This window comes from Triticum aestivum, chromosome 7B, assembly GCF_018294505.1.
Source record: "Triticum aestivum cultivar Chinese Spring chromosome 7B, IWGSC CS RefSeq v2.1, whole genome shotgun sequence".
Taxonomy (NCBI): Eukaryota; Viridiplantae; Streptophyta; class Magnoliopsida; order Poales; family Poaceae; genus Triticum; species Triticum aestivum.
Genome location: NC_057813.1, coordinates 172,776,202 through 172,787,805, shown reverse-complemented (window position 1 = coordinate 172,787,805; position 11,604 = coordinate 172,776,202). Strand labels below are relative to the sequence as shown.

General features: G+C 39.8%; 1 protein-coding gene across 4 annotated transcripts; it reads right to left on the bottom strand.

The window, feature by feature from the left end:
* Window positions 1-311: 311 nt before the first annotated feature.
* LOC123160086 (U-box domain-containing protein 6) lies at window positions 312-6,112 on the bottom strand. 4 transcript variants are annotated; one of them, XM_044577908.1, is made up of 8 exons: window positions 5,776-6,112; window positions 5,501-5,675; window positions 5,089-5,187; window positions 4,177-4,233; window positions 3,430-3,615; window positions 3,196-3,303; window positions 1,718-2,871; window positions 312-1,408 (listed from the first exon to the last, which is right to left on the bottom strand). In XM_044577908.1, the coding sequence occupies exons 4-8, from the start codon at window positions 4,231-4,233 to the stop codon at window positions 661-663; spliced, it is 2,253 nt and encodes a 750-aa protein (XP_044433843.1). In that variant the 5' UTR covers window positions 5,089-5,187; window positions 5,501-5,675; window positions 5,776-6,112; the 3' UTR covers window positions 312-660. The 4 variants fall into 4 exon arrangements, with proteins under 4 accessions (XP_044433843.1, XP_044433841.1, XP_044433842.1 ...); XM_044577906.1 differs by lacking the exon at window positions 5,089-5,187 and having other exon boundaries at window positions 5,776-6,111; XM_044577907.1 differs by lacking the exon at window positions 5,089-5,187 and having other exon boundaries at window positions 5,811-6,110.
* Window positions 6,113-11,604: the final 5,492 nt, after the last annotated feature.

Here is an 11,604-nt window from a genome sequence, read left to right as displayed (position 1 = left end):
ACCCACTTATCCAGCTAACCACTTCTGCCGCGCCATCCCATGACCGTGCTAACCCGAAATCAACGGGAAAAGCACCTAATCAACTAACAAGGCACATGAGCAGTCGATACGCAGACTTCTGCCATGCCACGATTGTTGGACTGAAAAGAGCTGCCATGGCAGCCAAAAACGCTGTGACATAGCACCTAAACTAGACAACACAAGTTTATTCAACACTACCTTGTGCCAATGAGGGAGCTACACATTTCCTCCAGAAGATTAAAAATTCTTGCATTGACCAGGTCCCAATCTCACAGAAATCAACTAAGCAGTACGGCTGTTCACATAACCCATGTTCGATCTAGTTCCAATGAAAAATCTCCCATGGAATTTCTGTGATCAACACACATTCCAGGTATCTGTTACATCGAACAGCATGCATCCGAGTGCAAGCCTTTTTGACACAAGACCTATGAGCTAAACCTACCTTTTCTTACCCTAGCAAAGAAAGACAAACACAAGTGCAAATACAAACTCTAGTCAAATACATTGCGGTCAAAAAAGTACCCACATTAAGCATTTCATCTGGACACTACTACCCGCTCCCATTTGCATCAGGTGGTCAGTGTTGTCAAATTCACAAAGTTCTGATTCTCAAAAAAATAAAAATTCACTTAGTTCTCAGAGGACGTTTCGTGACCAGGGTTTTGAGAAAATGCTGAGCTTTCTTGAGATATACCGAGCTGATTTGGATATCGGCTGTTTGCAGATCGACCCATTGGGTGAGCTCTCTACTCCAGCATCGACAGCATGAGCTACCCCTGAGCCCCCCAAGATTTGAAGCAGCTTGATTGAAGACGCTTTTGCCCCCTCAGTTCCATAAACCGACAGATCAACAAGGGCAGGGATGACACCTTCCTTCATCACAAGAAAATGATCCGCCTCGGTGCTGTGGGAACATACCGTATGAAGAATAACAGATGCATGATCCTGCTCACTGCGGCTTCCTGTGTCTAGATGATCTGAAATGGAACCGATGCAATGCTCTGATCTGATGATAAGATCAGCAGCTTGTTTCACTTCGCATAAGTTCCGCAGAATCTTCAAGCAATACTCGGTCAAGCTTACTTCACTGAGCAATGTAGACCGCTTGGCAATTATGCCTGGAGAAATCAGTAAGGATTTTACATCATTACTGGATGACAGTTCGCAGATCATCTTTAGAGCGAGCTGCAAGCACTCATTGTCTCCAGTATCCAAAGCTCCAACCACAGAAGGAGCCACAAGCGAGGCCATGAGAGGAGATTCCCGACAAATTGGATGATGCAGCAGTTCATGAAGTATCAGCAAAGCTTCCAGCTTTAACTCAGAATCAAGAAGCGATACAATCAGCCGCACTGCATCTTCAGTGATAGATAAAATTCTAGTCCTGGATGAAAATAAAAAATTAAACATTACAAATATCCATTTTAAACTAAACTAAAACTACATAATAGTATCTTAGGCCTTTGTGCAAAAGCATAGGACAGAATTCCTAACTATTGGAGCATGGAACTAGTTTAATTGAATAGAAAAACAGAGTGCATCAGGTGATCCAAAACTAGGTCTTATTACTACTTCTTACGGACTTGCGATTTACTGCTGAGAATTATTATTTTTCTTTTAGAAAGAAAATATCTTCTTTTCAACATCAACTAATATCTGCAAATGGAGAATATAAATGAAGATATATCCATACCTGCTATTGCAAAGAAACGTAAGGAAAAAATAAATTCCAGTTTTCTGAGCTTGTAATGTGCTTCTGAGATTGTCATTCTTAAGAAATTCAAGGAATGCTTCTAAAAAGCCATTGGAGATCATGGACTGCCAAACCTCATTTTTACTATTCAGGACAGTTTTTAAGTCTTTGACAGCCTGCCTTTGCAGTTCCACCGGGAGCTCTGAGTGCTCTTGAAACAAATTCAGAAACATTTCCTTATCGAAGTTGCAGAAGGACAGATACAACTGGCAATTGACATTTGAATAAAACCTGGTAAAATTAGTCTTTGGCACATCCGTTTCCCTGACTGGGGATGATAAGTAACTAGCACTACATAATGCAACTGATGAACCGCTATGCTCAACCATGTAATCAAAGTTTTTGTCAGCAATCAGGGGCGCCGAGATATCGTGCAAACTTGATAGGGAGTAATTATGAAATTGCTCGGGCAAATAAGTGCATTCAAGCTTCTGTTCTTTGCACCAGTTGTAAATAACAGCCTGCATACAAGTATTTGGAGTTATTGTAAAGTTTTCTAACTTTACTTGTGTCCTAGGACAAGTATCGTATCCTTTACTGAACCACCTCTCGATATTTTCTCTTTCACAAGTTTGTCCAGAGGCTATTATCACAGGATCATGCATCAGCTTCATAGATATTGGGCAGCAGAGCTCTGTAGGTGGTGTAGCAAGTCCTGACAAATTATTCTGATCATCATATCTCCCAGTCCCAGAGTTCACACCTGGAATGCATTTTCTGCGTGCACCAGTGTCACTAGAAATTACATTTGTGCATGTAGTTTCATTCACAGTTCCATTCTTTGCACCTGTTTCAGGCTTGCTGTTCTTTCCGTACTTTCTGACTAGATACAGGAAAAAACTGAGGATACCTTCCTTTTTGGGATCGTTGCCATTGATCTTATCTAGTAGTTTCTTGATTGCCCGTCTTTCGATTAACATAGCTTTCTGTGATGTCAGATTTAACTTTGAACATGCTAGAAGGAATGTATGCATTTCAAGTTCTTCGGTTGCATCCGAATGTCGAAGCATCTTCAAGACCGCTTTGCCAGCTTCTTCTTCTGCTGGATCAACAAGGAATTTTATATTTCGGAGATCATTATGTACATCAGCAACCTGTTACAAATAGTCAGGTGTAAATATACTATTTGAAACCTGCAATATCAATATTGGCGTAGTAATAATAAATGCAGTTATTTGGTAAGCAGAAATTTCTGCAGACAACGCATGCCTATATGCAAATACTGGATACACCTCCAACTAAAAATATGTGAATGCGAGTTTCCCATACTCAGGCTACTTTGATTGATATTCCAACAAATGGTTCGCCAGAGAATTACTCTCTTTTACATCTAGCGAGCAAACCATGTACTTAGTAATGATCAGCGTAGAAAAAAGTTTGCCTGCTATTGAGTGATCTATAAAGTTCAGTAAACTAGCCTGATCAGCCAACATGGACGGGACCATATTCTGAATCAAGAACAAGCTCCGCCTCATCGAGTTTCTAATCCTTTCGCATCGCATTGCTGTTGCTTCTCCTGTAATAGCCTGAAATGTGTGTGTTCAATATCAAAAGACAATACATGAGAAGCCAAAGAAAACCATTTTATCAACAAAAAGGCTCAGAAAAATATAAATAAAATGGTTTAACATCCTCAATGCAGAGTGACATACCAAATAAAGACTACTACACTCAATGCAGTTCTGGATTATAAGTTTCCCTTTGTCAACTATGCTGTACAGATTACATAGTTCCGCTATGCCTGCTTTACATCCTGGTTGAGCCGCTTCTATTGATGGAAGAATAGAAGTAACTTTATCCAACATCATTTTCAACTCACTGCACATCAAGCTGTGAACCTATAAAAACAGAGTCAGAGAAGAATAATCATAATAACTGAAAACTAGCTGAATATGAGGGTTTGCACAAGTACCTGGTGAAAATGATGTAACAAAATAGATAATACCATGAAAATATAAAATGGTAGTTTAAAATACCACGCGTTTAAGTTACTACACCTGCCAACTAGTACGAAAGCTAAATGCAGTATGTGCTTGATGAAAGAAATTCCACTATTTCAGGCTTAATCATTTGAGACATTGTTATTGTGATTCGAATCATAGTTGGATACAGCATTTAGCATATATTGCACGGTATTGTTTAAATATATATTAACCACACACAATTATTCTTGCTTATGATGGAAGTACTGGATTAATAATGCCTGAAAAAACTCATGACCATTTTACTGTACCACAGATCTCCCCAGATCTAAGAAAGAATGACGACGAATTACATGCAATCAAATAATGAGCGGACACAAAAATATGAACTTCACCTTACAACAAAATACGAACAGTTATATGTAAGTAGAAATAGTTGTCAAACAAATGGAAATGCTAGCAATCTAATATCTGCACCTTAGGATGTGAGTTATGCTCAGGTGTACCAAACATTCCATCAGTATTATTCTCCATCTGTCAAAAGCCATGAGAGATTGTCAAAATAGGCTGAAAAGGCAAGTTAAAGTTAACAGTCAAATAAACCCTACATGCAAACTTTCATTGTTTTGTTATTTGTAACACAATCAGTATCTTCAGCAAAAGAAAGGAGATAATGACAGTATGTATAGGCTACAAAAGGTAAACCATGTAAATTAATAAAAAACATTGGTATATCAGATATTTCCCTAAATTAATATGTCAGATATACTGTTATCAGGCATATTCCTGGTCACTGTCTAACACCATTGTCTTGCAATTCGAAAGTAACCTAACATTAGCACGAGTGGCCAATAATCAAGCACGAAAACAATTAGTTATGCCGCAACTCGTAGAGTTCATACATGGTGAAATGCCAATAATTTGGCCAACCAACTACTTTCTTTGAAAAACATTCTTTTATAGTTAGAACTAGATAAATCTAGTAAATCACACAAACACTTTAAGATTTCTAGTACATGTAAGAAAAATCCTTGAATACAATATCCCTTTGACCATATCCGAAATAAAATAGGAAGAACTTTAGTTGTCTTAGATAGAACATATGTACCTTCCATACATTTTGAAAGTTATTATCCATGTCCCGTCGCATCCACCATGGTCAAAGTTTACTTTTCTATTTGTCTGGAAGACTGTTTTCACATTGCTCCAAAAACATGTGCAATTTTACAGGCACTTGTTACTATTTACTACTCCCTCCGTTCCTAAATATAAGTCTTTGTAGAGATTCCACTACGAACTACATACGGATGTATATAGATGCATTTTAAGTGTTGATTCATTCATTTTGCTCCGTATGTAGTCCACCCAGTGGAATCTAGAAAGACTTACATTTAGGAACGGAGGGAGTAGGTGGATCGATCGATTTCTTGTTTTCTTTTAAAATCAGTGCAATCTATATTAGCTGGAGTACGGAAGCAGTTGAAGGCACTGAAAATAAAACCAACAAAAACAAATTTGACCCCATAAGTACGGTGTGTATCATTCCCAGGTGACAAACGTTGGACTAGAAAGGCAAGTATAATTCAGAAAAACTGGTAACAACAGTCGTTTATTTTAATTGTTTAACTAGTATGGATTTAACTATGAAAACACAATATATACTACATCCTGTTTTCCTAAATGTAAGACGTTTTGGCAGTTTAATTTGAACTGCCAAAACATCTTACATTTAGAAACAGAGATAATAGTAGAGAACTCAGGTACAAAAAAGAAGAATCTGAAACTTGAGGAAGCAACTCACCTTTGTGACCCCCTCCCCTTGAAGAGAAGCTGTATTAATTCGTTGGATCAAACGGAGACAAGCAACCAGCGTTGGAGAGAAATGCTACCCAGAGATTAAGCAAAAATAATGAACAACCTCAAGAGCTCCTCCTTTTCTGAAACTTGTGGGCTAAAACCAAGAAAACTTCATTTTCCTGTAATTATAGGGCACCAATCAAACACGGGGAAACCATAAAACCCCACCAATCAAATTCAGGAAAGGGAAAAGATGAAAGGAGAGTCCGAAAACCGAACCTCTCAAGCAACAAGAACCTCCTTCTGATCCCCACCTCTTTTCTTCAGAGGAAACCCTCGCGCGCAGGAGCCTAGCCCCGTTCCGGGAAGGAGGACAGAGGAACTGATCGGGGAGGGCGCAAGGGGGCGAGGTGAGATCACGATGGCCGCTGCCCTGCCGCGTAAGCCAGAAACCGTTGACGATCGAAGAAGGGAGGTGGGATCGAGGAGGACTCCTCGTCACCTCGCACGTTTATCCTCTCGCTTTTCTCGGGCAGGCCTCGGTGCGCAGCCGGGGAGACTGTGGAGTGCGCTGGGACGTGGACGCGACGGCGGTGCTCTATTTCCCGGGCATGTTCAATGCGCTCTCGGCTGTCGTCCACTACGCATGGCGCGCACCGGGATTAGCAGGCGGTTTAAGCGGCGGGGTTTACGTGTGAGCTGGTGGTTTAGTTTGGTTAAGAGAATATCACGAGGTCATCTGTCATGGGCGACATGGCATTGCGCTTTCAGATTACTTTCAGACTTTACTCCTGGGTTGGCCGCTTCCATTTGTAGCCGCCTGTTCTACCACCACTACAGAGAGCCCACGGCGCCTTCTTCGTCGAGATGCCGGCTCGTAGGCCCCGCGTGGCACACTCCCTCCCGGCTGTCGTATAGTATCATTTTTTCTGCGGGAGCCGTCTTGTCACCTTTTTCGTTCACAGGGGGCCGTCTTAACACTTCATTAGCCGTCTCTCTCTCACAGTTCACAAATGTTAAATTACTGGGCCCCGCTAGGTATTGGTCGACTGGACTTGATCGTAAGATCAGAACGGTCTACCATTGTGCAGCAAAAGGAAAATCACCGTGCAGCAATTTTTTTATATTATGTTTATTATACGACATTATAGTCATTTTTTTGGCCTAATCTGAGACATCAATCAATAAGACAATGTTCGGTTGAACGGGTAGATATGAGTGGGCTGGGACCATCCAGATTTTGTGAATGAGATGGTTCGGTTTTGGTCTTTGGTTAAGATGAGCAGGATGAACCCATTTTATGTTTGGTTGAAGGGATAAATGTGGTTTGGATGTGGTCCTCACATAAAATAATCATAAGACACAGAGACATCATGACATACATAAAAATAATCGTGTGAGGAGCCAAATAGGAATTGGACCATTCGGTGCGACCAATTTTTTGGGGTGGGATGGTTCAGTATTTTCAGATCATATTCTCCTTTTTTTGTTGCAACTATTCAAGTGTTTTTTTAACCGAATAACTATGTTTTTATTTTTTGGTATGGTTCCAATCCATCGTCGGCGGCCCCTTCAACCAAACACATCCTTAGTACTCAGTGTCAGTTTCTGTTTTTTTCCTATTTCTTTGTTTCACAGAAAAATCATACTAAACAAAGTCCAAACACGGTAAAACTTTATGGTGATTTTTATTTTGGACCAGAAGAGACCATAGAAGTTTCGGGGAGAGACCACAAGATGCACGAGCGAGCGACAAGCTCACCAGGCGTGCCCTGGGGGGAAGGCGCCATCAACACTTGTGGGGCCCATAGGGCTCCATTTGACCTAATCTCTTGCCTATAAATTCCCTAAAATCGAGACCCGAAATAATTTTATCGTCGTTGCAAGCCTCTGTTCTTCCGCGATCCCATCTGGAGGCCTCCACCGGTACTCTGCCAGAGGGCGAAACCATTGGGGAGGCAATCTTCATCGACCTTGTTGCCTCCATGATGATGCGTAAGTAGTTCCATAGGACCTACGTGTCCATAACAGTAGTTAAGTGGTTCCATAACAGTAGTTAAGTGGTTCTCTCTCTCTCTCTCTCTCTCTCTCAATACAATGATCTCTTCAAATATCTATTCGATGTAATTCTCGCGGTGTGTTTGTTGGGATCCGATGAATTGTGGGTTTATGATCGGATTATTCATTGAAAATATTTTAGTCTTTTTTGAGATTTATTTATGTGTGATTTTATAGCCTTGTATTTCTCTCCGATCTGTCTATCTCTTTTGGCCAATTAGATCGATTTATCTTCAGTGGGAGAGGTGTTTGGTAGTAGGTTCAATCTTGTGGTGTCCTTACTATATGATAAGAGGAGTTGCAAGGCGCATATTTGTATTGTTGCTACTAACGATAAAACGATGGGGTTCAAACATATTATTTGATCTTACTTTGTCTACAATATGTCATTATGCTTCAAGCATTACTCTGTTTGCTATGAACTTAATACTTTGAGATGCATGTTGGATAGCGGTCTTGAGGTGGATCGAGTAATAGTAGTAGGCGCCAGCAAGTTTAACGTTCTACTTGTCACAGATGTAATGCTATATATTGATCCTCCCATGAAGAATCATCATAACTATGCACTATTTTGTCAATTGTCCAACAGTAATTTGTCTACCCACTATTGCTATACTTATGAGAGAGATGTCTCTAGTGACCCTATGGCCCTCGGGTCCATCTTCCATATTTACTAAAACCCTAAAAATTGCTCGTTGTTTTTATTCCCTTTTTATTTATTACTTTACTTTATATATCTACCACTACCAGATTTAATCCTTGCAATTGGCGAGAACAAGGGGATTGACAACCCTCTTGCCTTCGTTGGGTGCTGATACGTCTCCAACGTATCTATAATTTTTTATTGTTCCATGCTATTATATTACCCCTTTTGGATGTTTATGGGCTTTATTTTACACATTTATATCATTTTTGGGACTAACCTACTAACCGGAGGCCCAGCCCATATTGCTGTTTTATTGCATGTTTCAGTATTTCGAAGAAAAGGAATATCAAACGGAGTCCAAACGGAATGAAACCTTCGGCGGCGTGATTTTTTGGAAGAATATGACTTGGAGTCCACGTCAGAAGATCCTCGAGGAGGCCACGAGATAGGAGGCCGCGCCCCCCTTATAGGGTGGTGGCCCCCTGTCTCGTGGGCCCCTCGAGCACCTCCCGACCGACTTCTTTCGCCCCTATATAAGCCTACGTACCCTAAAACCATCGAATATCAAGATAGATCGGGAGTTCCGCCGCCGCAAGCCTCTGTAGCCACCATAAACCTCTCGGGAGCCCGTTCCGGCACCCTGCCGGAGGGGGAATCCATCACCGGTGGCCATCTTCATCATCTCGGCGCTCTCCATGACGAGGAGGGAGTAGTTCATCCTCGGGGCTGAGGGTATGTACCAGTAGCTATGTGTTTGATCTCTCTCTCTCTCTCTCTCTCGTGTTCCCTCTATGGCACGATCTTGATGTATCCCGAGCTTTGCTATTGTAGTTGGATCTTATGATATTTCTCCCCCTCTACTCTCTTGTGATGAATTGAGTTTCCCCTTTGAAGTTATCTTATCGGATTGAGTCTTTTATGAGAACACTTGATGTATGTTTTGTCGTGTTTATCTGTGGTGACAATGGGATATCATGTGCTACTTGATGTATGTTTTGGTGACCAACTTGTGGGTTCCGCCCATGAACCTATGCATAGGGGTTGGCACAGGTTCTTGACTCTCCGGTAGAAACTTTGGGGCACTCTTTGAAGTACTTTGTGTTGGTTGGATGAATCTGAGATTGTGTGATGCATATCGTATAATCATGCCCACGGATACTTGAAGTGACAATGGAGTATCTATGTGACATTAGGGTTTTGGTTGATTTGTGTCTTAAGGTGTTATTCTAGTATGAACTCTTTTATAGATTGATCCGAAAGAATAGCTTTGAGGTGGTTTCGTACCCTACCATAATCTCTACGTTTGTTCTCCTCTATTAGTGGCTTTGGAGTGACTCTTTGTTGCATGTTGAGGGATTGTTATATGATCTATCTATGTTATTATTGTTGAGAGAACTTGCACTAGTGAAAGTATGAACCCTAGGCCTTGTTTCCTATCATTGCAATACCGTTTACGCTCACTTTTATAATTAGTTACCTTGCTGTTTTTATATTTTCAGATTACAAATACTTATATCTACCATCCATATTGCACTTGTATCACCATCTCTTCGCCGAACTAGTGTACCTATACAAATTACCATTGTATTGGGTGTGTTGGGGACACAAGAGACTATTTGTTATTTGGTTGCAGGGTTGTTTGAGAGAGACCATCTTCATCCTATGCCTCCCACGGATTGATAAACCTTATGTCATCCACTTGAGGGAAATTTGCTACTGTCCTACAAACCTGTGCACTTGCAGGCTCAACAACGTCTACAAGAAGAAGGTTGTGTAGTAGACATCAAGCTCTTTTCTGGCGCCGTTGCCGGGGAGGTGAGTGCTTGAAGGTATATCTTTAGATCTTGCAATCAAGTCTTTTAGTTTCTTGTTTTATCACTAGTTTAGTTTATAAAATAAAAATACAAAAAAATGGAGTTAAGTTTGTCTCATACGCTTCGTCTTTTTAATATCTTTCGTGAGTTTGATGATAAGGAAAATTGTGCTCAAGTGCTAGAAGAAGAGTGCATTAAAATGCTTGATACTAAATCTTTGAATGATGATCATGATTGCAATGTTGTTAGTATAAACTCCTTGAATATCCTTAGTACTAATGATGATTGCTCTAGTCATGATGAAAATATATCTTATGAGCATGTCAACTTTTGTGGAGTTCATGTTTTCATGAACACACCAAATAGAGAAGATATATATTGCAAGAGGCATAAGTATTTAGAAACTAAGAAGTTGCAAGAAAGTCTAGATAAGAGTGCGGAGAATTTAAGATATCTTTCCCGTTGTGAATTTTGCAATAAACAAGATCATTTACATCTCCAATGCAAATTGTTTCATGATCGGATCGTGTCCAAAAATTGTGATGATTTGATCTCCCTTTCTCATTACAATGAACTTAGATTGCTTTTGGGTTGTGAAGAGTTGAAACGTTTAACCAAGCCTATTCCAGAATTTAATCTTATGCATTTTCTTGATATTGATCTAGAAAAGATTTATATGTTTTGTGCGGAGAATTGCATTGAAAATCCTTATATTGCCAATTACCTAAAGAAAAGAAAGCAAATAGAAGACGATGAGAATACTAATGAAAGGGAAGAGACTTCCCAATATCCTCATATTATTTCTCATGATGAATTAGGTAACGAGGAGGAGCTTTCTATTCAACCAATCTCATCAATAAGGAGCTCAAAGAGGAAGGTTGAAACCACACATAATGTGAAAAAGAAAAGAAGGAGCAACAAAGGTAAAAAGGTATCCCTCCCAAATGATGTTGCTCCTACTACTCATTGTGATGATGATAATTGCTATACTATTGGTGCTATCAATATTTTTAATGATGAGAGTGATTATGCTTATGATATGAAAGGGCCCAAGCTTGGGGAAGCTATGTTTGATGAGGATGAAATATTTGAGAATATATTTGCTAAAATTAATGTTTATCCCAAGCTTGGGGATGCTTTGTTTAATGAAGATGATATTTTTAGCATCCCAAGTTTTGATATGCAAAGTTGTTATGATGATAACATGCCTCCTACTTATGATGATTATATTGATGAAAGTGGGTTCGGAAGAGTGTCAACTTTAGGAAGTAGTGATCCCACTGTTTTGGAGGATGTTGAATTTTATTATGATGAATATGAAAGTGGATTTGGAAGAGTGTCAACTTTATTTAGTGATTCCACTATCTTGGGAGAGGTTTCAATCGATTATGATGAGAACAAAGTTGCTACTTATGATGATTATTGTGATGAAACTTATGCTATAAAAAGTAGTGATGATTATATTTACAAATCTTGTCATGATTATGATTACCCTTTTTCTGAACATTACTCTTTTAATGTGGAAACAATTTTTAGTGTTCAAGTCTCTTATGATACTCCCACTATTCCGGATGAGAAGAATTTTGCTTA